The sequence below is a fragment of the Podarcis erhardii genome (assembly GCF_964252035.2).
Source record: "Podarcis erhardii genome assembly, chromosome: 1".
In the NCBI taxonomy this organism is placed as follows: domain Eukaryota; kingdom Metazoa; phylum Chordata; class Lepidosauria; order Squamata; family Lacertidae; genus Podarcis; species Podarcis erhardii.
In genome coordinates this window covers 7,398,079-7,425,528 of record NC_138497.1, presented here as the reverse complement: position 1 = coordinate 7,425,528, position 27,450 = coordinate 7,398,079, and the positions used below count along the sequence as shown (strand labels likewise).

Sequence of the window (27,450 nt, the reverse complement as noted above, 5' to 3'; positions counted from 1 at the left end):
TGTGTGAAGAAGTACCTTCTTTTGTCTGTCGTGAGTCTTCCAGCATTCGCTTTCATTGGATGACCCCTGGTTCTAGTATTATGTAAGAGCGAGGAAAATTTCTCTATCCACACCCCCCTCCCTATGCATAGTTGAACACACCTCTATCCTGTCCCCCACCTCCACTCACCTTTTCCATAAATGAAAAAGCTCCAGATGTTCTTAATAGGAGAAATGCTTCAGCCCTTTGTTTTGTTGCCCTTTGTGGACTCAGTAATAACCTCCTCAAGCTGTGATGACCCAAACAGTACACAGTATTCCAAGTGTGATCCCTAACATGGAGTTTGCCTTTTATCACAGCTGCTGCGCACTGGGTTGACATTTTCATTGAGCTTCCTGCCACAACTCCCAATATATCTCTTCTGGCCACCATCAATTCAGATAAACAACTCACAGGATGCAGTTTTGGTGTTGTACAAATAGCTTCATTGAAACAAGATTAAGTACAACTTGTTCTAAATGAACAGTTATTTTAGAAGCACAGGGCATCCATTATCTGTTATTATGAACTAAAGGCAATCTGGAGTTATGTGTGTAGAAGAACATGTGTATTAAGCTACCTAGTGAGAATTAAAACTTGGAAATTATTAGTGTTAAAGGATATCTGAGATGCTTCTATTAAACTGGGTTTGCCTTGTACTCCCTTTATAAACAGGCTGTTTCCAGATATCTCTATAACTTTGAGATGAGAAATTCAGTTTTTCTTTTTGAACATGGCTCTGTGATTTTTTTTGTGGTTACACAAAGGTAAATAAAATACTTATGGCTTACTCATGAGCAAGGCTAATCACCTGTGTAGATGCTACATTGAATGATATTCAAGAGACATCTTGCTGTGCTATATTGTAATGAGAGCATAATTAACTCAGTGACATGGGTAATAGTGTAAACAGCTGCTGCAAAGTTCTGGAAGCTTCAGCCATAGTAATTTTTCTTGAGACTTTGCTTACTGTGGTTGAGATTAAATTCTTAACTAGAATTCAGATATCATATTTAATGCATAATCCTACAAAATCCCCACAAAACAGCCAGACAGCTCTTCTACTGATTCATTCTAATACTCATTCATTGGTATATACTGGGCAAATTACTTGCCTAGTAATACCAGCTCTTTTAGTCCATGACTGGAGTGTTGAAACAGCTCTGAAGCACTGTGAATTAATCCTGCTTGTTTTGCTTGCCAATTGCATAGGTTTCTTACCTATGTCTTTGACACCTCTACAATTTTTGTCACGTTCATAGTAACAGTGTTTACTTCTGTTACCTCAGACTGCCAAATCAAGGAAGTCCAAATTATGGGTGAAGACTATATGTTGTAAGAAAAGTGACATATAGGTTGAATATATTTTCTTTCAAATTTGTCAGAAACTACCCTTGTTCTCAAGATTTCAGATGTACTGTGCCACAGATTTTATAGATGTGCACACTAGCTACACCTCATGAATGTCCCCTTTGTTAACAATTGGAATTTGTCTTGCTTTATTGATGTTGGGCTTTAACTGTTTTCAGCAGAATAAGATGGTTATCCTATGTTTGAAAGAAGCTGTGACATTATGCTGGAGGAAATGTTTCCTCTCAAAAGACGTAGAGCGGACAAAAAGTTTCTGAGTGGCTGCCAACTCACTTGGTTTTTAAAAAGGATTGGGGAAATTAATTAACTGTAGGTATATAAAATGGCTAGTATCCATGAAAGACAAATTTACCCCTTAGCGCTGTGGGTTAAACCACAGAGCCTAGGGCTTGCCGATCAGAAGGTTGGCGGTTTGAATCCCCATGAAGGGGTGAGCTCCCGTTGCTTGGTCCCAGCTCCTGCCAACCTAGCAGTTTGAAAGCACGTCAAAGTGCAAGTAGATAAATAGGTACCACTCTGGTGGGAAGGTAAACGGCGTTTCCGTGCACTGCTCTGGTTTGCCAGAAGCGGCTTAGTCATGCTGGCCACATGACCCAGAAGCTGTACGCTTCTCCCTCGGCCAATAAAGCGAGATGAGCGCACAACCCTAGAGTCGGTCACGACTGGACCTAATGGGCAGGGGTCCCTTTACCTTACAGTAGTAGTAGGAGTTGTATCCTGTTCTGCTGTTTCACTCAAGTGACAGACATCTACTTGTGCAACAAGACTTCTCCTTTCTTTCATTCCCTTGTACACCTTCAAAATCTACTCCAGAGGATTGGGGGTAGGCTGTCCGGAGATTTTGGGTGCACGCAGGGTAGATGAGAGGAAGACTACATCCAGTTGTGCCAGCAGAATGACATTTTCGCTCAGAACTCAATAATTTCCTTGCTGCATCTGTTCAAGGTCTACCTTGCTCTACATTCTGTTTCCTGAAAGTGGCCAACCAAATGTCTTTGAAATCTCATGAACAGGCACTTCAGTGGTGAATTTATGGCTAGGCAGTATATTTAATGTTCATTATGCATTACTTTACTTGTTGTTCAATGTAACCAGACATTTCAAAATTGGTATATTATATCAGCCGATATTGCAGAGTTAACAAAGCCTGGGGATAGCACAACATAAGACTTAACTTCAAGAACATTAAGTGGCTTTGAAAACCTATTCCGAGCATGATGATTTATGGGCAAGTCACTTTGACATAAGCACAAATGAGTTTTTGGTCTATTTTTGAGCAGCAGAACTGAGGGCTTGCTTTCAGCATCAGTGACATTTAGAGACTTTTTCAAAGGCATTTGTTTGTCCCACACCAGCATGTCTTTTCATACTACGTCTTTTTACTTCAACTTAGAAGACCTTTTATCTGTACGCCATAAAGATTTTAACTCTATATCATTATGGCTAAATTGTTCTGATTATAAAATTATTTAGTACAATAATATTAAATATGTTTTGGTTGTATTGCGCAGGCATAGCCAAAATCATTTAGCAACAGATAATGGTGAATTGTACCAAGGGCAAAGAGTAAGGCTTACATTATTATGCATAGCCCCAAAAATGTTAGGAGTGTGTTGGGTTACCCAAAACAAGGACTATAGAGAGATGTTAGTAGTGCTAACTTTATGTTATAAAATGACATAATTTTAAGGGTTTTGGTTGTTGTTTTTGTTTTGAATTTAAGGAAAGGCTTCCGCTTCTGAGCTCTTTACAGTGGTACCTCGGGTTACATGCGCTTCAGGTTACAGACTCCGCTAACCCAGAAATAGTGCTTCAGGTTAAGAACTTTGCTTCAGGATAAGAACAGAAATCATGCTCCGGCGGCGCGGCAGCAGCAGGAGGCCCCATTAGCTAAAGTGGTGCTTCAGGTTAAGAACAGTTTCAGGTTAAGAACAGATCTCCGGAACGAATTAAGTACTTAACCTGAGGTACCACTGTACTAATGTATTAGCAGACAGACTAGCTGAGTGCTAGAGTTTCTGTTGCATTTCGGATGTTTGTGCCTGAGAGCAGATACGTAAAGCTATAGGAAGACCACTTAATTGGTCTTCAGCTGGTAGAACTGTGGCAGAGAATTGACATCCCAGTGCCACTCTCCTTTTTGTTTATATTGCTTAATACGAGGACAAGTAGGATGGGGGAGGAGGACAGAGTGGGTCATGATTAAGGGGGGGGGTTGATCCCGAGTCTGAAAAGCTTGAAGACTGCTGATTTAAATGTTTTCCTATTTGTATTTTAGATACTTCCTAGACAAAACCACATAGAAATCAATTACTTTCGCCATTAAAGCATGATTACACAACCTAAGGTGGTAATTCAAAACTTGTGCTCACATGTCATCTGAAGAGAGAGTTGAGAACATCTGCAAAATTAATGGACTTCTGGTTGACCCTCTATAATTACATTTGAATCTCTTGAACAAGAGTTGAAGATATAAGTACACAAGGCTTTCCAGAAGAAAGAACTAGGTGCTACTGGGGATATAGGTCACATCCTCACCATACATTTAAATCGCTTGGCTTCCCCCAAAGAATCCTGAGAATTGTAAGTTGTTTAGGGTGCTGGAAACTGTAGCTCTGTGAGGGGTAAACTAAATTTTTCAGGATTCTTTGATGGGAACTGTGTGTTAAATGTGTGGTGTGGATGTTCCCTATGGCGCTATTTTCCATGGGACAGAAAGTAAATGTTCTGGTTGGCTGAGAGATAGTCATAAATATTTGAAAAATGAAACACTGAGCTCAAGATGTTCAGAGGGTTGTATAGCAGCCTTCCTGATGGGATGATGTACTCCAGACATCTGAAGGGCACCAGATTGGGGAGGGCTGTCATATACAGTATGAGAACACTCAAGCTGCCTCTGTGAATGAATGACCCTGTTGAGATACAGAGTGATGTTTCCTGGAAGCAGGGGTAGGAGCTGGATCTTAATACCTGTGATAGGTCCCTGCGGCTGCTGTTTCAAGCCCCTGATAGTAATATAGTTTAGGGCTGTTTTGTGCTAAATTGCAGTGCTTGGCAATCAAAAGGAAGATATCTTTCCCCATTGTTTTTCTTCTTCTTTTCATGGAAAAGCAGCCTTCAACCAGCTGTCCCCCCTCCCCCCCCCCCGTTTGTGTTTTGCCATTGCACAGCATTAAGTGATGCCAGTTGTGTGCGTAATCGATAGCATTTTGGCAAGGGTTAAATTCTTGTCTCTGCTCATTTCTCACGAGAGAGATTGGGAAGCTGTTTAAAGGTCTCTCTTAAAGTGCCTATCGAGAGTATCTTTGGCTGTCAATACAAAATAGATTTGCATCAGATTCAGTTTGTAGTGTCCGAAAATAATGGAGTTATTTGATGGGTCTTATCTCATTAGTGTGCTATACCAATGAGAGTGCCTGCTGTTTACCCACTCAAACTCTGAACTTCTTGGAAGCAGTATTACAGAACTTACAAACCATCACTTTATTTTTCCTGCTCTTATCCCAATTTACAGTGGAATGTATGTATATTCATAGCTCTAATGAAGGATTTGGCATTATAGCTATTTGGGCTCAATAATATGAAATCTAATCTGACATGTTTGGTCTTGATTGTTACCAGCTATGAGAGTCTCTCTCAGTGAGTTAAAGGAAGCGAATATTGATAGTTGCACTATGCTGGTTCAACTGGTTTTGACACCTATCCAAAATTGACTCTCTTAGTTTTGCACGAAACCATGTGTTGTGGTGAGAGGACTCAACAGACAACATTTGCTATGTACCTTGTGGTGACTGCAATTAATTTTTCACTATCTCTCTCTGCCTGATGGTGCAATGAATTGGTTGGGGAGCAATTGTTATTGGAATAATTGATCAATCTTCTCTGGATTTAAGTCAGACATTTATGTGCAAGTAAAGTATAAATTTTATAAATTATTTCCTTTGAAGTTTTCTGTGCAGCCATTCCAAAGGGGCAAGCCACTTTACCTGTTCAGAACAACTGCATGGTGTACCTCAGCAATGTTGGAGGTTGGGGACAAGTACAGTTCAGACTGGGTGGGGAATTGTACATAAAAATCAAACTTCCTATATGTAGAAATTGAGCACACCCTAAAGTGTGCTCTCAAACTCTTTTGTTCTCAATTGAAAATAAAAATGCAATTTAGAATTAATATGAATATCATTGTAATGGATGTGCTCTCTCCCATTTTCAACCACAAATTCATACACACCACATAACTAAATACATTTGGCTGTGTTGTTGTGAGCAGGTGAGAGCAACTTAAATGTATATGGACATTTTCACCAGAAGTGCAGAAAAACTCTCAAGGGAGGGAAATTTTGTGGGGTGGGGGTGAAGGAACTGCCAAAATGTTTTTGAAAATAGTGAGTAGTTTTGACTTAGTCCTACTTTAAAAAGTATTTTTCACCTTTATGTTCTGCAACATTATATTCTCAGTGGGATTCAAAGTGTTTTAAGCGCTTCCAAAATGCACATGCTTAGCTGAGTTATTTTTTAAAGACCTTATCTTGCAAGAAAAAACACTGAAGATGGCCAGGTGTGTGGTTAAAAGCATTTGGGAATTCTTTTAAAAATGGTTTCTAATATTCTGCTTCAGATGGGCTTCCTTCTCGGCACTCAAAGCTCATGAGGTTTCCATGGCAATGTTCTCTTTTGCTAGAGGTTACCAGAAAATTACACTTAATGGCTTTATTGGCAATACAGATCAATTTCACTTCCCAGATTTACTGTTGTCTTACAACATAGAAGCAGTAATTCTGGCCAATTAATTTTCATCTGGTGTGTGTTTAACAAAGTAGCAGTCTTCTCTACATATAAAGTGGTGGCAGTCCAAAGACAGATGGTGACATCCCTTGTCTGTCCATTTCACCGCCCTCCCATTTCCAACGACTGTTGTTTAGCAAGGGGACTAGACTTGATAATGCCAGGGCCAGCCCAACCATAAGGCACACTGCACACTTAAGTGGTGGAACCCCAATGAAGTAGCACCTCATGGGCACCCCACCATAGCTGTGAAGCATCCCTTATTTGGCAGGAAACTCCCTTATCCCAGCCCTGTGTCCCGCTGCTGTCCCTTATTGATGATGTCCCTTAAATTTCCCGGGTTTCAAAGGAAGCAGCTCCTCTCCCTCCCTCCCTCCCTGCCGGCCAGGGAGGAGGGAGGCTCCAACTGCGTTGCTTGGCTGTGTTGCTCACCCAATAAGGAGTCTAAGAACGACTGGGGGGTGGAGCTTGCATGCCTTGTGCCGATCAAATCGGCCGCGTTGCCTGGGGACTCGCCTTTGCTCAGCGCTTCCCAGCGGAGAGGTGACGGTGGTTTTCCTTGCTGCATCCCCTTTGCCGGGTTGCTGCGCTATGGGAACCACCACTTGAGGCTTCGTTTGGCTGCTGGTTGACTAAAATCCCTTATTTTGGCTGCTGATCCCTTATTTTCGAGGCTGCTGGTCCCTTATTTTTAAATCTGTAAGTTGACTGCTATGCACCCCACCTGCCACCACCAGATTAAAGGAGCAGTGGCAGTGGGGGGGGGGCAATCTCTTGCTGATGCTGGGACTTCTCCAATAACAATGGGAAGGCTTCTGCAGTGGCACTGGAGACTCCCAAGTAAAACGTGCATGGATTGGGGACCTCAGTGACTAAAGCTGCGTGTGCGTGACTAAGGCTAGGGTGAAAGGGCTGCTTTTGTTGTAAAAGTAGTACTGTTTAAACTAAGTTTAAATCCAGCGCAATACTTTACATAACGCGTCCCACACACATATATGCTGGTATTTGAAAATATTCATTATTCTCATGACTTAGGGTTTTGGCTGCCATTGCAGGGGCTGAGCCCCTTTTATGTCTGTGGTGTCCAATTAAGAATTGCTATTGAAACTATGATATTAACCATGTGTCACTGATGTGAATAGTGAATTAGTTCATGCATTTCAAAAGAATAAATAGAAAGTGCTGCTGAACGGGGGTGGGGGTGAGGAATGGTAACTAGCTATTCTGTTTTTGCTTCCATAACCTAGGTTCCAGAAGCCATTTCTATTCCCAGTTTCTAACACAGGCATGTGCCCCCCCCCATTGGTCGAAGTGCCTCCTCAGTGAGAATGAGGCCTAAGAAAAACAGGGCATAGACCTTGATTTTTGATTAGTAGGAATCTTGTAGCCATAAATGCATAATGTATCAAAATTCTTGGTGAACTTAATTGGCTTTTTGGGGTTGAACATTGAGCAGTTTTCTTTCTGCATGATGGGGTACCATATACTCTTAATTACATTAGACCTGTATTTTGTTACAAAAATCAACCATTTTTGCGATTAAAAACAAGAATAGAGAGAAAGGGAAGAAGGACATCCTAAAACAAATAATGGACAATGAACAAAAGCTAATCAAAAAGCCAAATAACATTAAGATAAAACAAAACATTAAAGTTTTGCAGACACAGTTTGCCATGATCATAAACAAAGAAGTTGAATGGAATATTAAAAGACTGAGACAAAGGAACTTTGAATTCGCAAACAAACCTGGAAAATGGCTTGCATGGCAAATCAAAAAAAGGAAAGAGCAAAGTATAATAAACAAAATTATTGTGGATGGCGAGGAAATTGAGAACCCAAAAGGCATCAGAAAAGGATTCTTGGATTTCTACAAGCATTTATATGCAAGACGAGAGAAAAACAATATAAAGAAGATAGAGAAATTTTTGAAAGAAAAAAAGGTGCAAAAGATCCCGACAGAAATGAAAGACAGACTGAATGCCCCAATAGAGAATGAGGAAATTGTGGAAACTATAAAACAGATGAAAAAAGGGAAGGCACCAGGACCAGATGGATTTACAGCAACTTATTACAAAGAAATGAAGGGCTCCCTGACGGTACCACTCAAAGAAGTTATGAATAATATTTTGAAACATCAGGACATACCAGAAACATGGAAAGAAGCCTTTATAACACTCATACCAAAACAAGACTCCGATAATAATAATAATAATAATAATTTATTATTTATACCCCGCCCATCTGGCTGGGCCTCCCCAGCCACTCTGGGCGGCTTCCAAAAGAATATTAAAATACTATGATACATCTCACACAAGTGAAGAATTATAGACCGATATCTCTGCTAAATATGGATTACAAGATTTTCTCGGGTATTTTGGCAACAAGACTTAAGAAGATACTGCAACAGCACATCCATGGAGATCAGGCAGGTTTCCTTCCTGGCAGACACATGAAGGATAATGTAAGAAATATAATAAATATTCTGGAATATCTGACTGCCAGTAATGAGAGACAGGCCGTCCTAATGTTTGTGGATGCAGAGAAAGCGTTTGATAATGTTTCATGGGAATTTATGTTGAAAAACTTGGAAATGATGGAAGTGGGAGAAGACTTTTATAATGGTATAAAGGCAATATATTCAGAACAGAGAGCAAAATTGATTGTAAACAATGTAATTACAGAAGATGTGAATATAAAGAAAGGTACAAGACAGGGATGCCCTCTTTCGCCACTGTTATTCATTACGGTTCTGGAGGTCCTGTTGAGTTCTATTAGGCAAAATGAACTAATAAAGGGGGTAACAGTAGGTCAAAATCAATATAAAGTTAAAGCCTTTGCCGATGATCTGGTAATTACAGTGGAAGATCCGACAAGAAGTTTAAAAGAAGTTATAAAAGAAATTGACCAATTTGGAAGAGTAGCCGGATTTGTACTAAATAAGAGGAAAACTAAACTTATGGTGAAGAATTTGGACCAAAGTCTGATGGAAGAAGTGCAAAGAGAAACAGAGATGGAAGTGGCGAAAAAAGTAAAATATTTAGGAATATGGTTAACTCAAAAAAATATTGATTTATATCAAAACAATTATGTGACAACTTGGAACATTATTAAGAGAGACCTCGAAGTGTGGAGTAGGATGAAATTATCTTTTTGGGGCAGAATCTCTTCAATTAAGATGAGCGTGCTTCCAAAGATGTTGTTTTTATTTCAAATGATTCCAATAATCAAGGGGACAAAGATCTTCAGAGAGTGGCAAAGAATGATTTCCAAATATATCTGGCAGGGCAAAAAGCCACGAATACAATTTAAGTTACTAACTGATGCGAAAGAAAGAGGTGGCTTCGCACTGCCAGATTTGAAACTTTATTATGAAGCATCTTGTCTCTGTTGGTTAAAGGACTGGATAACACTAAAAAATAATAAGTTATTGGACTTGGAAGGGTTTGACAACAGGTTCGGTTGGCACGCCTACTTATGGTTGGGAAAGAAGAAAGCTCACAAAAGTTTTGCCAATCATATTTTTAGAGGTGCCCTAATAGAAATATGGGATAGGTACCAAAATATTTTGGAACCAAATGTACCTCATTGGTTATCCCCACTGGAGGTCATGAGTGTTAAAAAGACAAACATGAGAGAGGATTGGATGACTTATGGAGATATTGTAATTAAAGAGGGGGGGAAATGGAAATTGAAGCCATATGAACAAGTTAAAAAATATGTATATGATTGGTTGCACTACTTCCAAACAAATGAAATGTTTAAAAAGGATTGTAAAGAGAGGAAATATATTGAAGGAGAGTCTAGATTTCAGAAAGAGATAATAAATAATGATTATAAGGTTTTGTCAAAAATGTATAAAATGCTATTGGAATGGCAAACAAAAGACGAAGAAGTTAAATCGGTTATGATACATTGGGCCAAGGATTTTGGTTATAATATACAGCTGACAGATTGGGAGAAGGTATGGAAGGAAAATATGAAATTCACTGCATGTATGACGATAAAGGAAAATATCATGAAAATGGTATATAGATGGTATATCACTCCCGTTAAACTTGCAAAAATGTATAAGACATGTAATAAATGTTGGAAATGTAAGGAGAAGGAAGGGTCGTTTTATCATATGTGGTGGGAGTGTAAGAAAGTAAAAGGCTTCTGGGAAATGATATATAATGAGTTGAAAAAGATGTTTAAATATACGTTTGTGAAGAAACCAGAAGCCTTTTTGTTAGGAATTACAGGAAGCGAGATCAATAGAAGTGATTATAAACTTTTTCAATATGCAGTGACTGCGGCAAGAATTTTAATGGCTCAAAAATGGAAACAAGAAGATTTACCAACATTGGAAGAATGGAGACGGAAATTGATGGACTTTGCTGAATTAGATAAACTGACAGGAAAAATCAGATACCAAAAGGATCACAAGTTCATACAGGACTGGAGAAAGTTTACGATTTATCTGGAAAATATATGTGATGAACAGACAACGCTAGTCGGTTTTAAAGAGGCTTTGTGAGGAGAAAGGGTGTTGTAAGAGGGGAAAGAGCTGTAAAGATTCACTAACTAGCAATACAATTATAAAGGAAATGTGAATTAAATTTTAAAATTATGAGGATTGTGGAGGGAGCTGGGGGAAGTCTAAAAGAATTTATGTATTATATTGGAAAGTATGTGTTATTTAAATTTGTAAAAGAAAAACTTTTCTAAAAAATTAATAAAAAAAAAAAAATCAACCATTTTTAGTTCAAGTTGTTCTACAGGTCTGCTCATAATTCAGTTTTAATGATTCCAAATACCACAGCTTTCTTATCTGTTAAGCAAAATGAGCGGCTGAACAACATCTGTTAGTAATAGTTAACAATAAATCTATACAGTTGGTCTAGAGAACCAACGGACATATAAAGGGTTTAGGAAAATAACAAAAGTAAATCTGCGAGTGGTTATTTTAGCAAGAACCAAATATTCATTTAAGAAGTGGAGTCTGAACATTAGCAGTGTGCTATAGGATATTTAGAATAAATGAGAAGTTTTCACCAGGTCTTAAATGTCAGCTCCTGCACCAGTTGGATTTGTGTGGAAGTCTGCCATGGCCTTTCACAAGCTAATGAGGACAGAATTCCACTCTGCTACCCTAGGCAGCAGAGCTAAAAATAACTTATTAGGAATATCCTGCCCCAATTAGTTCCCTAGAGGAAAAGGAGTCAAATTCGCTTGAACAATTGTCATTCATATTAATGATTCCAAATTCTCAGTTTAAATGGGATGGGGGCATTAGAAAAATAAAAATGAATTTGTTTCACCGATGCAGCATTTTGTGCCAGACTCTCACTTAGCATCTTATTTTGTTTTCCAGTTGTGTATAGCACTGGGCTGCTCGTTTTCTGCTATGCTGTTCAGCCTAGGATCCAGAGTTTGTAATGATTTACGGCACTTTGGCCATTCACTCCTAACAAGCCACCTGAGTCCTTGACTATGTAAATCAGGCTACTATGCCTGGCAAAGCTGCACTGACCCCTTTTCTAATATAAGCAGGTGTCTCCCTGCAGTTTGCCCTTCCATGTGGGCTAGTAGCTTCTGTAGACACAAAGGTCTTCCAACTAGTCTCCCAGTCCCTTGCACCCTTTATCAAGCCAAGTCATCTGTAAAGCCTTCATCAAAGTGAAGTCTGTTTCTGATCTGTACAGATGGTAACCCTTTATTGTTCCCAATTTATTACTGCAGCAGAAATCAAAAGGGCACAGTCTTAGGGAGGAGAGAACCCCTTAAAAAAATAAAAATAAAATTGAACTTAAAGTTAAGTCAGGTTCAGATGCACTCACTGTTTTCTACTTTTGATGCATTTTTTACTCAGTACCACACACAAATTCAGTAATATTTTGAAACCCCTGAAAGAGGAGCTTCTATCTTGGAGCATCTCAGAATGTTATGTTAAGACTTTTCATCGAGCAAGGATGCCAACTTGAATAAAATATGGGGGGGGGGCAGGTAACCCATCAGAGGATGCAGCAAACACATACTATTTGAATGGCAGTGTCCACTAACTTTGGGGGCCCCCGTCCACCTCAAATATGGGGGTGGGGGCTGAAGAGACCTCAGAGCCTAGGAGTTGGCTCCTATGTCTTTGAATATTTCACAGTTCCTTGTGTGAATTCCAGTCCTAAACAATCCTTTCATTGTTTGCAAAGCCACTTGGGGCCATTTAGAATATTACTCAGCAACAGAATTGGTTTGTCACAATGTACGTCCTTAACAAGAAGACCGTTGTGGTTTTCTGACTGTTGTGCTTTGTATGAAGCGTGTGTTTCTCTTTAACTATTTGGGTTTTTTTGCAGTTGTACTTTACATTGTTAGATGTATGCTTAATGCATCTTAGGTGTGCACCCAAACAAATAAAAATCGGTGAAATGGCCCTTATCACCCAATAGCTGAGAAGCCCTGAGTGTTGGCTGATATTCTTTCAACTTTCTTCCACTTCTAATCAAATATCTAAACAGACAGAGACAGAACAGAATTTAGGGTAATTTATCTCTAGTGAACTGGCCGCCAGACTCTATTCTCTTTTATGGAAAGTTCCAGCTTTTGAAGCATATCTGTCACCACTGTGGCTTCATCTTTCCCCTTTATTATGGGAGGGTCTTTAGCTCAGTGTCAGAGACTGGTCAGTGAATGCCACCTGACTGCTTTTTATTTAACTGTCCTTCAGAGAAGCTGCCTTAGTAAAATTGCTTTCAAAAATCATTTCTGTTTTTCATAGGCACTGTTGCTTTAATTTTATGATCCTGGAATTTTTGTATAAAAGCCAAAGGAGAAAAGGGTGGGATTCAACTAATGGGTTCCATCAGTGGAAGTCCTATGAGAAGATTTTCTCTTGTGCAATGGGGCTCTCCCCCCCCCACTGTGGGGGGGGGGGCGTTGGAAAAATCCCTGCAACAGCATGTGGGAGGAGAAAGGGGAAATAGTTCTGTCTGGTAAGCCATAATGCCTCCCCTGGCTGAACAATCACATTAAATTCCTCCCAGAACATACCGTATTTTTTGCACCATAACACTCACTTTTTTCCTCCTAGAAAGTAAGGGGAAATGTCTGTGCGTGTTATGGAGTGAATGCCTGCGGGTGGCGGGGAGGATCTGCTGCAGTCGTGAGCAGAGGATCCATGGTTCCCCTTCCTTCCCTCCTCCGTGGTTACAAAGCATGGATCCACATGGATCCTCAGGATTTTTGCATTGGGCTACTCCAAACTCACTGTCAGATCACATGTATGTGGTCACAGCATGAACCACAAAAATCATATATCCACTATTTCGTTTAGAATATTTTTTTTCTTGTTTTCCTCCTCTAAAAACTATGTGCGTGTTATGGTCTGGTGCGTGTTATAGAGCAAAAAATACGGTAGTTAAAAGCTATGGGTGGTAGTCAGTTAAGTTTTACTCATAGTAGACCAATTGAACTTAACGAACATTGATTTCAATAAGTTTACTTTGAATAAAACATAGCTGACTGCTATCCCAAGTTATTTGTTTATAATTTTTTAAAAAGTTAATTTCATTTGTGATTAGCTCAGCTATCAAGCAAGTTGATGAAAATACCCTTTTGTTCTAAAAATGCTTTTAAAATATCTGATCAGTACTTAGCCAATTTTACAAATTGTTTTCACCTGTCGCTGAGTATGTGGATGCTTTTCGGATTGGTCCCTGATATCTCTAGTTAAGGACTCTCTAGAAGCAGAATAGGCCTGGAAAAGATACAGTACCTGTCTTTGAACGTCACTACTCCTTCAAGGCATCTGGGTTAGATTTGGTAGACATGGTACAGAAAACAGGCTGTTTTTCTTTTTTGATTATGGAAGTGGGTCATTTGAAAAAATTGTGTGCCTAAAAGAGAGAAAGTGTGAAAAGTAAAACTGGCATGGTTGCATTCAAGATTCATTTGTCTTGATTCTATCTTGGTTTGTTTTTTAAAGGACAGATCTTCCTAATTTTCTGTTCATAAACAAGAGCTTTGCTCGTGGGGGGGAAGGGTCACACCTTGCATGGGAAGTCCCTTAGCAATGCTCTTTGTTGTGATCCAGAGTTGCGGCTGAGCCACACTAGCTGCAAACCGCACAAACAAATTGAATTAGCCAGGATAGGGAGAAACTCGGTAATGGCTGTAACAGCATTTACAAATGTTGAAGTGATGTGCTTTTCCCTGACTCGGGCGTTACTTAAATAAAGCAGGAACTGTCTTATTCCACAGGCCATCAGTTGTAAAGGGCAGCACAGTATATCCTACACGTTGTCAAGAAGCCAGACGGTGGTAGTGGAATATACACACGACAAAGATACAGATATGTTTCAGGTAAGTGCATTTGCATGACCTAAAAACAGCTGCTTGTGGGCTTTTATAGCGTGTTTCCTGTGTGACGATGTCCTGAAATGGCTTACAGAAATGGTGTCCTGGAGTACAGGGTTTATTCTCAGATGTTGCTCTCTCTGAAGGAAGGGCCTTACCTGCAGGTTGCACGTTGGTTTTAGAAGTGCACACTGGGAAGCTTTGGTACACGTACATGCAGCAAAGTATGTGCTTTGTTGTCATATGTGACTGCACACTAACTACTTGCATACTTGTTTTTCTGACACTGAAAAGCTTTCCCACTATCTCACTCTGAACTGTCACAGCTCTTTTTTTGCTCAGTGTGTCATCCTTTCAAAATTCACTACTGGCTTTTGTTATTGGCAAAAGTGTAAAGGCATTCTACAGGCCTTTCAATAATAATCTTGAGCCTGGACTGTGTCCCACTCTTGCTCTTTTGAAAGCACTCCCAGTGGGAACTGGTGGTGGCTGCATTATTTATATTTTCATTTAGTGATGCTCCCTAGGTCTTTCCAATGACATATTCATTCAGCAGTAAATATACTGAGTTACAGATGCTCAAAAATAGGTTGTTGGTTTTCTTCCAGGAGCACAAACAAAGCCATTACCTAAATGCATTGTTTCAGATTTTCATTCATGGCAGAGGTAGTTCTGGAGTGTTTAGACAGTGGGTAGGTTCATCAGTTTTTCTTTGTTCCTGCATGTACCTAGATTCAGTTAAAATACTTTCTGCCACATCCGTATGTGCTTCACAGCGATGAGAGGTCTCTTGTGCTTTCAAAGCACAGTGCGTACCAGAATATTGTTTGTTAATATAAAAACCTGCCTGTCTTTTGGAAAACTCAGTATATTACATGGAGCTCCCAGTGTTGTCCTATTCTTCCACCATGTGGGTCCATTTCTCTTTAGATTCACTAGTGTTAGGGGATTACGTGCTCCTTGGTCCATTCACAGTCATGATGTATACAGTACTATCTTATGCCACACAATATTGTATTTCTATGCTGTGACTCATCCTGAGATCTATCTATGGATAAAGGACGGTATACAAATTTTATTAATTTATTTATTAGTAATATGCGATCCTATACATATCTAAGGGGACGTGGGTGGTGCTGTGGTGTAAACCACTGAGCCTTGGGCTTGCCGATCAGAAGGTTGGCGGTTCGAATCCCCGCAATGGGGTGAGCTCCCGTTGCTTGGTCCCAGCTCCTGCCAACCTAGCAGTTTGAAAGCACACCAGTGCAAGTAGATAAATAGGTACCGCTCCGGCGGAAAGGTAAATGGTGTTTCCGTGCGCTGCTCTGGTTTCGCCAGAAGCAGCTTAGTCATGCTGGCCACATGACCTGGAAAAACTAACTGTGGACAAACATCGGCTCCCTCGGCCAGTAAAGCAAGATGAGTGCCACCACCCCAGAGTCGTTTGCGACTGGATTTAACTGTCAGGGGTCCTTTACCTTTACCTTTATACATATTTGGGCTTTATGAGGATGCCAATTTGTACTGAAAATGCAAGGCTCATGTTTGGGATAAATATGTCTAAAATGAGCTGACAGTTCATCGATTCATAAACTGTAGGATTTTCAGCTGGGTTCGATTTGTTTTGGGCCAGGGAGAAATACAGGGTGAGTCCTTTAAAAGAGGCCCCGTGGATACAGAGTACACATGTTCCATGGGGCATTTTTTTAAAGACTTGCCATATACAATGTTCCACATTGGCTCCCTTTACTCGATCACCCTGTGGTCTTGCTTTGATTACCCCACTTGAACCAAAGTTATCTAATATCTTCAAGTGAAGTGGTTGTGTTATGCTAGTTCAAATAGCAGACAATATGTGAAGCTTTCTAGGCGATTTATCTTACAAATGTTGGATTATTACAGTTGGCCTTTAGACATACAGTGGTGCCTCGCAAGATGAAATTAATTTGTTCCGCAAGTTTCTTCGTCTTGCGAGTTTTTCGTCTTGCGAAGCACGGTTTACCATAGGAATGCACTGAAAATCAATCAATGTGTTCCTATGGAAACCCTTCAGACCAGGTCCAGGGACAGTCTGTCCCCCGACCTCTTCTGAAGGCTGGGGGGGGGACAAGGGCTTTTCTTCCCACCCCCAGCATTTTAAAAAACCCTGGGACAGCAGAGGACTTCTCCGCTGTCCCGGGTTTTTTTAAAATGCTGGCGGGCAGCAGCGAAGGCTTCGCTGCCGCCCGCCAGCATTTTAAGATCGCCCTGGACAGCGGACTTCTCCGCTGTCCCAGGGCGATTTTAAAGCCCCCGGGAAGGCAGGCGGGAGGGAGCAAAGACTTTTGCCCCCCGCCAGCCTTCAGAAGAGGTCCAGACGGCGGGGGGCGAAAGTCTTTGCTCCCCCCCGCCTGCCTTCAAAAGCCGTCCGGGAAAGAGGAGAAAGCGCAGCGTTGCTCCGCTCTCCCGGGAAGGCAGGCAGGGGGGAGCAAAGACTTTTGCCCCCCGCCGGCCTTCAGAAGAGGTCCAGGAAAGGGTTTTCCGTTTGCTCCCCCCCCCCCGCCTGCCTTCAAAAGCCGTCCAGGATAGCGGGAAGCGCTTCCCTGTTATCCCGGACCGCTTTTAAAATGCTGGCGGTGGGGAGCAAAGCCTTTCGGCCCCCGCCGGCCTTCCTGGACCTCTTATGAAGGCCGGGGGGGGGAAGGCTTTGCTCCCCACCACCAGCATTTAAAAGAGGTCCCCGGAGATTTCCCTATGGGCTTTCTTCTTGCGAAGCAAGCCCATAGGGAAATTCGTCTTGCGAAGCGCCTCGAAAAACGGAAAACCCTTTCGTCTTGTGGGTTTTCCGTCTTGCGAGGCATTCGTCTTGCGGGGCACCACTGTAGAGGGGCTAGTAATTCCTTAACTGTTGAACTAAGAACATAAGTAGAACTTGCTGGACCTGCCAATGGCCCATATAGTCCTACCCTGTTCTCACAGCCGCCAGCTAGTTTCCCCCCGAATCCTGCAAGCATTTTTTAAAAAGAAAAAGAGGGTGGAAAGGGACAGGCACCCGGGAATAAAAACTTTGGCAATCCCGCCCACCATTGAACCCGATGTGTTTTGACAATACACGATTTTGGCTTTATGCGCTATTCCTGGACCATAATCCCAGCGTAAATTGAAAGTCACCTGTACTATATTTTCATCTTTTCTACAGAGGTGCTTGAGTAGCATTTTAGTAGAATAAAGCAAGAAGGCTTATCTTCGCTACCCTGTCTTCCACAACAAATATTTCTAGCAAATAATAAATCCGGCAGAATTTTGCAGTTAGAATGTTTCATAAACTCAAATGACACAGCAAAACAGCACAACCCTGTACCTTGGTAGTCAATGTCAGACATTAGAAGACAGCTTTAAATAGAATTCTCTTTTTTGGAAGAAAGAATCCAAGCGATTCAGATATTTGATCTGATATTTAATTTGCCGCATGTTTCTTTCCAATTCTTAGATGCACAGAGACCCAACTTAAAATCTGTTGATTTCCTTGCTGTTGTCTAGGAAGTTCCTAATTCTAGTTTATGGCATAGCTCCAAGAAGCAACATTAGTCTCTTCAAGAGCAAGACAAATATATATTACTTTTACTGCAGTTAAAGCGGTAACAGAAATTCAGGGCTTGCCACGTTCATTTTCACCCATCACAGTGTTTCTGCAGCTGAGCAATCTGTAGTAGTTTTTATGCCATAACACACCACTAACACCTCTTCTTTTAATAAGCAAAACATTCAAGTGCAGCCGTTGACATCTTGATGCCAAAAGGAGTCAAGTAATACCAATGAAGCAGAAAATTTGGTGAGGGCTATAGCTCAGCGATAGAGCATCTGCCCTTTGTGTAGAAGGTCCCAAATTCAATTCCTAGTAACTCCAGTGCTGGAAGGGACTCCAGCCCGAAACCCTGGAGACCAACTTCCAGTTAGTGTAGACAGTACTGAGCAAGATTGAGCAATGTTCTGACTCAGTATAAGTCACCTTCTTACATTCTGTGCTCCTAAAATATTTCATAGAAAGGTGGAGCCGTGAACACGTATGCATGCTGCAATATAGCTCCCTCTCTGGGTGAAATGATTTCCTCCTTAGCATTTAGTGGTCTAAACCACTGAGCCTAGGGCTTACCAATCAGAAGGTCAGTGGTTCAAATCCCTGTGACGGGGTGAGCTCCCGTTGCTCGGTCCCAGCTCCTGCTAACCTAGCAGTTTGAAAGCACATCAAAGTGCAAGTAGATAAATAGGTACCGCTCCAGTGGGAAGGTAAATGGCGTTTCCGTGCGCTGCTCTGGTTTCGCCAGAAGCGGCTTAGTCATGCTGGCCACACAAACCAGAAAAACTGTCTGTGGACAAACGTTGGCTCCCTCGGCCAGTAAAGTGAGATAGATAAAGATAGATAAATAGATAAATTTTATTTATATCCCACCCTCCCCAGCCGAAGCCGGGCTCAGGGCGGCTAACAACACTAAAACAGTACAACATTATAAAACATTATAAAAATGGATTAAAATGAATTAAAATCAAAATTGATGGCAACCATAAACTAAAGTTTTGTAAAGATTGCCAGAGGAGGGAGTCAGGCTGCGCCCTGACCAAAGGCCAGGTGGAACAGCTCTGTCTTGCAGGCCCTGCGGAAAGATGTCAAGTCCTGCAGGGCCCTTGTCTCTTGTGAGAGAGCGTTCCACCAGGTTGGAGCCGCAGCCGAAAAAGCCCTGGCTCTAGATGAGCACCAGAGTCGTTCGCGACTGGACTTAACTGTCAGGGGTCCTTTACCTTTACCTTTTAAGAGATGTTAGGAGAAATTCATTCTTGTGCTAAGGGATTGTTCTACCATGGCAAGCAATTTCAGCTTGTCAAATAGAGTGACCGCCCCCCCCCCCCACCATCCACCAATGCACCATGCTGTTCTGGGCGTTCTCCCCCCCAAAGACCAGGAACTATTTTGGTGGGAGCCATGCGAGGAGAGGAGGGAGAAAGTCCCACTGAGAAGGCCTTCTGCTAATGGAACTCATTAATTGAAGCCATTGTGTTTGTATACTAGGGTGTCTAAAAAGTAATTCAGGATTACTTAACATTGGTTTGTAGAGTGGATCTTTTAAATCTAAAAACAGACAAAAGCTTTTGTACATTTTTGTGGGGAGCAGGGGGATCTTCTGAGGGGCTTGCTTTTATTACAAGTCATTCAAATTTTGAAGGTACCCCATGTAACTAAAACAGTTTTAGAATGAGAACAAGATGCCTACTTACGTTTATTGTTGATTTCTGGATAATACTTGAATCTACCTAGATGTACAAGTTACCCATAGATTTTGCTTATTTAAGGTTTCACATGCTCTCACATTGCATAGTTCTCCAAAGAGTCAGTCAGTTTATTGTGTTTTAGCAAACAACCTTTCTACACATAATGTATAATGTAAAAGTATCATCTAAGGTATTCCTCTAAAATATGTTTTCAATGTCTTCAGGTTGGCAGATCGACAGAGAGCCCCATAGATTTTGTTGTAACAGATACAATTTCTGGCAGTCAAAATGGTGATGAAACTCAGATCACCCAAAGCACCATCTCCAGGTTTGCATGCCGCATTGTCTGTGATAGGAACACACCATACACAGCCAGAATCTTTGCAGCAGGATTTGACTCTTCTAAAAACATATTCCTTGGGGTAAGTACATGTAGCTTCTCTGCAAGCCTCTCTGTCATGATAACTTGTTGCATAAACCAGCCCTCTTATCACAACTTGATGGCTGTTTGCTGGCATTCAACTGCAGATTATTTTTTCTTAATATTAACACATAGTACATAGGAAACTGTCAGATTATTGTCCATCTAGCCCAGCATAGTCTACTCTTGGGTGGCAGCAGCTCTGCAGTATCTCAGTCCAAAATCTTTCCTATCATTTGCTACTTGATCTTTTTAACTGGATATTCCAGAATATCAATTTGGGATCTTCTCCATGCAAGACTATGTGCTGCATCATGAGCTAATGTTACCATAGTAAATCTGGAAGTAGGATTGATTAATCTCACCCTTTGCTTCCTCATTGCAATGTGGAATCAAGTGCCCAGTTGGGCAAAATTGACGATAGAGGAGGTGATGGAATGCTAGTGGAATTGCAGAAAGGCCCATCCTTCCATATGCTTGAGAGCTATTGGAACTGCTATCTGTAAGCTTGGTTACCACGCTGAAAGAGGAGGTCCAGTAACTTGAGGCCCACCTGTCCACACTTCAAGCCACCGGGTAACATGAGGACATTCTTGCTAGACTAGAGTGGACTGTTCTGGAACAGAGATGTAGGCAGAGTACCCCTAGGGAGGAGGAGGATTGCCCAATTCAGGAGACAATACTCTGGAGGAACATGACACAAAAAGTAGGACTATCAGGAGCCATGCTGTGTCTCTGGAGCTACAAAGTTGATTCTATGCTCTCACCTCAGACACTGATTCTTGGACAGAGGAGCAAGAACAGTGGTTGTAGACCTCAGAAAACATCAAGGTGGCAGCAGAAGGTACAGCGTACAGAACAATTCCTGCTGCTTCCCAGAGAAGGAGGAGTCATGTGGTGTGGTGGCAGGTGACTCCTTATTGAATGTTATAGAGGCAGCAGCAGTGTGTTTCATGGTTTCAGTTATCTCTACACAAATGCACAGAGTATGAGAAACAAGCAAGAAGAACTTGAGCTCTTAATACAGGATGGCAAATATAGGCTGCTGGGTTGAGACTCATGAATGGAATGTAGAAATTGAAGGGTACAACCTGCTCAAATGGAATAGATCAAACAGGAAGGGAGGAAGAGTAGCAATATATGTAAATGATGTGTACACTTGTGAAGAGATCCATGGCTTGGAACATGGAAGACAGATTGAGAGTAGGGAAGGAGGCAGTTTTTCAGATAGTTGGGGCTAGGCTGTTTAGGACTTTAAACACTAATGTGATTTTCTTTCTGTCCCTTCTGATATAGAGGCAAGCTGTTTTATTAGCCAAACTATTAGTAATAGTTGTAATTGTGTGCAGATGTTTACTTTGCTGTTCTGTGCTAAATGTTGAGTTTAGAATTCGAAGCAATCCTTCCTTTATTATAGCTATTTTTCTTTGGGAAGCTTACTTGTGGTTGCAATCTTGAATACCGTTACAAGTTTTGAATGTGGAAAGGCTGAGTAATTTATCTTTTATTTCTTCCTGTGGCCTTCTGTATAGGAAAAAGCAGCAAAATGGAAAAATCCCGATGGGCACATGGATGGATTAACAACCAATGGCGTTCTAGTCATGCATCCAAAAGGAGGGTTCACTGAAGAATCAAAACCGGGAGTCTGGCGGGAAATTTCAGTTTGTGGTGATGTGTATACTCTGCGTGAAACAAGATCTGCTCAGCAAAGAGGCAAACTAGTAAGTTGGGAAGTTCACGATAGCGGTTTTATTTCAAAACTTTCTAGCCATATTTCTCCATATTACTCAAATTGGCTTCCATATGAAAAGAAACCATAATTAAAAATGCAACCTAGATAGTATAAGGAATAAAGCAACAGAAACATTACAGTAAACAAAGCTCTAATCCTCTAGTCCTAAAGATCTCCTAAATAAAAGTGTCTTAGCACCAGGAGAAATGGAAGACCTAGCTGGCAATCCTTGAAAGTGTGGTAGCACAGTTAATTATTGAGATAACAGCCCTTAAGATATAATAATAATTGAATAATTATTATTTATATGTTGCCCTTCTGGGTTGCCCCAGCCACTCTGGCCAGCTTCTAACAAAATAAAAATATACTGATCCTAGGCCTAAAGCTCAATGCTGCCATTTTCAATAAAGCGTAGAAGTAGCTAATAAGCTTTATAATGGGAAGGTAAACGGCGTTTCCGTGTGCTGCGCAGGTGCTGGCTCGCCAGAGCAGCTTCGTCACGCTAGCCACGTGACCCAGAAGTGTCTCCGGACAGCGCTGGCCCCCGGCTTCTTAAGCGAGATGGGCGCGCAACCCCAGAGACGGTCACGACTGGCCCATACGGGCAGGGGTACCTTTACCTTTACCTTAGCTAATAAGCCACTGAAGTTGGGGCAATAATTCTGTTGGGTCCCCTCACACCAGCTTCCAGCTAGGACTCTTGATGTTTTGCACTACCTGTAGCCTCAGTGGCAGCCCCAATAGAGCATGTTGCAGTAATCTCACCTTGATGTTACCAAAGTGTGCATGATGGTAGCCAAGTCTTTCCATACCACTGGGAATTGTCCCTTACTGGGCTCACAGTGGTTGCCTTGTGGTAATTCGCAGGTTAACTTGAACGGTGGCTTAATGTTTTGTCCTATCCTCTGGCCTTATAAGGGAGGGAAAAAATCCATCTTGCTCCAAAAATGGAATGTCTCCTGAATGCTAGGCAGAAAATGCTGCTTTGCATTCTTCTCAGCCTGCAGTTTCTGTGATGGATGGTTCTGACCATGACTGTGAGAGTCTGCAGTCTGACCTTTCTGCTTCATTTAAATCCAAACTTGTTGCTGATGAATTGTGTGCCAAAAGAACAAAAGTTTCAGAAGAGTTTTAGTTTTGAACACAATGCGCGTGACAATCTTGAAGTAATTCTGGCCTCGTCTCCTAATAAGCTGAGCCAGCGTGGTGTAGTGGTTAAGAGCGGTGGACTCGTAATCTGGTGAACCGTGTTCGCTTCCCCACTCCTCCACCTGCAGCTGCTGGGAGACCTTGGGCCAGTCACACTTCTCTGAAGTCTCTCAGCCCCACTCACCTCACAGAGTGTTTGTTGTGCGGGAGGAAGGGAAAGGAGAATGTTAGCCGCTTTGAGACTCCTTCGGGTAGTGATAAAGCGGGATATCAAATCCAAACTCCTCCTCTTCTTCTGAATGTGTGAAGACATGCCTGTTGATGATCTCTTGCACTTTTTGGCCACAGTTGTGTACAATTGTGGCCAGACTCACTGTGCATGCATATATAGTGATACCTCAGGTTACAGATGCTTCAGGTTACAGACTCTGCTAACCCAGAAATAGTACCTCGGGTTAAGAACTTTGCTTCAGGATGAGAACAGAAATCGCATGGCAGTGGCGCGGCGGCAGCAGGAGGCCCCATTAGCTAAAGTGGTACTTCAGGTTAAGAACAGTTTCAGGTTAAGAACGGACCTCCAGAACGAATTAAATTCTTAACCTAAGGTACCACTGTACTCTTGCCAACTTGCCATGTCATGCCTCTGACAAAGTGGGCTTTGTTACAGTGAATGTGTTTAGACTAATAAGAGGCCACAAGACCCTTGCCACAACAACATAGTATCATGGCTATCCTGCAGGATCTGTCAAAAGATATTACTCTTGTTTATGCAGTTACATCAGTTTACATGACACATTGAGTGACATCTGCATTGTAAGTTCCATTACTTTTGCCTAATTTAGCGGTAAGCAAGACAACAACAGTTGAGGAGGAAATGGAGATACCAGGACAGAAAGGAATTTGGATTTGCTCTTTTTGTTTAATCTGTAGCAGCTTGCTGTAGAGGAGGGGCTATTGCATCAACATTTCTACATAAAATCCATGTAGGAGAACAGAAGGAAGCTGAACGCTACATTGGATGTACAAGAGGCTGACAGCAAAGGGGTGTGTGTGGAAAATGCATTGCGTGGGGTGGGGTCACTTCGCTTCAGAATGAATTAGCTGTCAAACCGTTCTCCATCTCCATCTGCCCTTTTAGGTAGAAAATGAAACCAACGTCCTGCAAGATGGTTCTCTCATTGATCTGTGTGGAGCCACACTCCTGTGGAGAACAGCAGATGGTTTATTTCATACACCGACTCAGAAACACATAGAGGCTCTACGGCAAGAGATCAATGCAGCCAGACCCCAGTGCCCCGTGGGGCTGAACACGCTGGCATTTCCCAGCATCAACCGCAAGGAAGTGGTGGAAGAGAAACAGCCGTGGGCTTACCTCAGCTGTGGCCACGTCCATGGCTATCACAACTGGGGGCACCGTAGCGACACAGAAGCCAACGAGCGTGAGTGTCCTATGTGCAGAACCGTTGGTCCCTATGTGCCTCTCTGGCTCGGGTGCGAGGCAGGCTTTTATGTTGATGCTGGTCCTCCAACGTATGCTTTCACCCCTTGTGGGCATGTGTGCTCGGAGAAATCTGCCAAATACTGGTCCCAGATCCCACTGCCACATGGTACTCATGCGTTCCATGCTGCCTGCCCTTTCTGCGCTACCCAGCTGTCCGGAGATCAGAACTGTGTCAAACTTATTTTTCAGGGTCCAATTGACTGACGACACCATTTTACAGATGACCACGATAAAGCTCACATGGTTAACAATTTACTGTGAAGATAAAGAATTTGCCACTAACTCTAGATTTTACCTTTTTATAGGATTGTTATTAATGAGGGCTTTTCGGGGTTGGGGGGGGGGGAGAAACCAGCTGGGAGTAACGTGGAGTGTGGTGATACACTGATACCTGGAACCAAACAGGTATCAGTGGCATTGCATGCTCAACAGAAGCATGTTCATGATGACATCTTCTTGGTAAAATTGTAGTATATTTGTAATATTTTTTTCTTAGTACCCTTGATCAGAAGAAGAAAAAAAAAAAAAGATACCAATGTCTTAATGATTTTTTAATCTTGGATTTTTTAACAGAAATGCTTTTCTTCTACACTTTGACAAGCCTTTAAGACACATATTTTTTCAAGCTAAAAGGAGCATACAGAATGTAATTTGTCTGTCCTTCTCTCTCTCTCTCTCTCTCTCTCTCTCTCTCTCTCTCTCTTTTTAATTTGCAATATAATTAACTTGAATAGTTCATTCTCAAAGAGGATGTACTGAATGTGTGAGCAAACCTGGGTGAATGTTCACTAGATACATGCATTAAACAAGCCGTGAACACGAAAGGTTGGCTTCATAAACAATAGCACAAAAATATTATGGAATTCTGCAGTGTGGTGTAATGCAGCTGTCCAAAAAGAAAGAAAAAATACTCAAAATTACTTGAAATTTGGAGATCGCTGTCACTTCGCATATTAATGTTTTTTTGACACAGAAGTTACCCTTGCATGTTCTTCCTGTATTTAGCATTACGCGTGAAACATAATGTGGGAAGATTTAAGATACGGGTTATCTGGTCCAACAGATGTGTTAGGTCACTTTTTTTATGTACAAAAAGATTAGTTTTCTTCTGACTTTCCTGAGGCAGCACAACTCTCTGACAGCCACTGTACTACCATCCTGCCATGTGTTTCATAGATTTTGCACCAACATTAAGCTAATTTGTGACCAACCTTGGGCCCCTTCATATGTTGTCATAGTGTTGCAAGAGCCACTTTCCCATGACTTCATCCTGTGCCCTTAACTGTGTGTTTGAATGACTTTGTTATATGGCTGTGCCGTGTTGTGCATGCCCTTCCCACCAAGGCTGGCCTTGCCTACATGGCTCCATCATTTTCTGGTGTTGCTGCAGCACCAAGGGTTGAAGCCAATGAAAACTGGCTCCTTCACCAATGTGGGAACACAGGGATTTGTGATAACATGAAAACAGCTTTCATGAAAACCCAGGGATGGTAAGGCACAATATGATATCACCCCTTTTCAGCTTTGCATCTGATGCAATTTGTGTTACTTTTTACATATATGCAGTTACATTCGCCATGTTCACAGTTTTCTGTCCGTTTCTAATTCTGCCTTTTTGGCTTTATTGCCACTTGATATCGTTTTCCCCTTGCATGTCTTGGCCCCTTTGAGCAAACTGACTTGTTATAAATCTAGTTATTTAAGTGGCTGCTTTGCTACATCAGCAAGAAGGTTTCGGTCTGCTCTCTTGCAAAACGTAAGACATGCTGGCCAAGATGTGATGGCTGGTTTGGGACACTCTTTGAGTCTTAAGCATGCGAGTCACCAAGAATCCTCCTACAGATGGTTAAATATTTGGTAGCTATTTTGAAATCAGTAATTAAAAATAAGCTGTTTTGCTGAGCTTCCTTCTATGATGCTGTCCAATGTGCAAACATCCTGCAATAGTTTCACACAGGTTTCAACTAATCCTAGTTGAAGTTTAGATTATCTTTTCAGTTTGCCATCTGTCCTCCCCATCCCCCCTTTCTCTATTTTGAGATTCAGAGAAACACCAAATGTTACTATTAAATACCCAGAATTAATTCATCCCCTATGTGGTTTGAAATTCCTGGTTTGAAGTGGGTGGGTGGAGTTGTGGGAAAGGAGGCAACTCAGTGCTCATTGTGAACTGACTGGGATTTCATGTACTATAATGCCCTTACCATATTCACATTTTCATCTGCTTGGGGTATTTTTATGCTTCTCCATCCCCCACCACCACCGTACTTGTGGTATCAGAGGTATTAGTTCTTCAATGTTGACATGAAGAAAGAACCCACAAGGAAAAATTAATTGCACATCTGAAGTGATTCTGGCAGTTTGGATCTCCATTTTGTTAAATTCACAGCAACCCCTTGCTATGTGTGTGCCCTTTGTATAAATATATAATTTATATGATTTTAATATATTGTGTATATACTTGAACTGGCCTGTTCATATTTTGGATGTAATATTGTTTTATAGTTAACCTTTTAAACATTTTCAGATGTTCATTGCCCACTGGGTGATGGGGCATGTTGTTTTTATCTGCTGCTGTTTAATACAATTTTGCTGTATAAAAAAGTTCAGCATTTTAAGTTGATGCACCAATTTCTTTTGTTTGGAAAGGTTTCACTCACTCTGCTGCATTTTCTGTCAAATGCCATACTCCGTAGCTTGCCTGCCCCACTCAGTAGGTTGGGAAATAGGGCCAATTGTTTTATAAACACTTTGTCCTAGTGCCTTTTTAAAATGAGTGCTCCTCACCTTTGATATTCCTCAAGACAAATGTGTAGCTCAAATTCTGACGATAACCCTGTTTTTGTGTCACGGTTTGTAACCCCATCCTGATCTTTTATTATAGGTGCCTCAGACCC

At 41.5% G+C, this 27,450-nt stretch overlaps 1 protein-coding gene across 1 annotated transcript in view; it reads left to right on the top strand.

Annotated features, from left to right (window-relative positions):
- Nucleotides 1–26,455, top strand: part of PELI2 (pellino E3 ubiquitin protein ligase family member 2) — a 78,802-nt gene extending 52,347 nt beyond the window's left edge. The window contains exons 3-6 of the mRNA XM_081864107.1: nucleotides 14,411–14,512; nucleotides 19,975–20,172; nucleotides 21,704–21,892; nucleotides 24,191–26,455. Coding sequence (XP_081720233.1) covers nucleotides 14,411–14,512; nucleotides 19,975–20,172; nucleotides 21,704–21,892; nucleotides 24,191–24,757 — 1,056 coding nt within the window. The 3' untranslated portion in view covers nucleotides 24,758–26,455. The remainder of the gene's footprint in view (nucleotides 1–14,410; nucleotides 14,513–19,974; nucleotides 20,173–21,703; nucleotides 21,893–24,190) is intronic.
- Nucleotides 26,456–27,450: the final 995 nt, after the last annotated feature.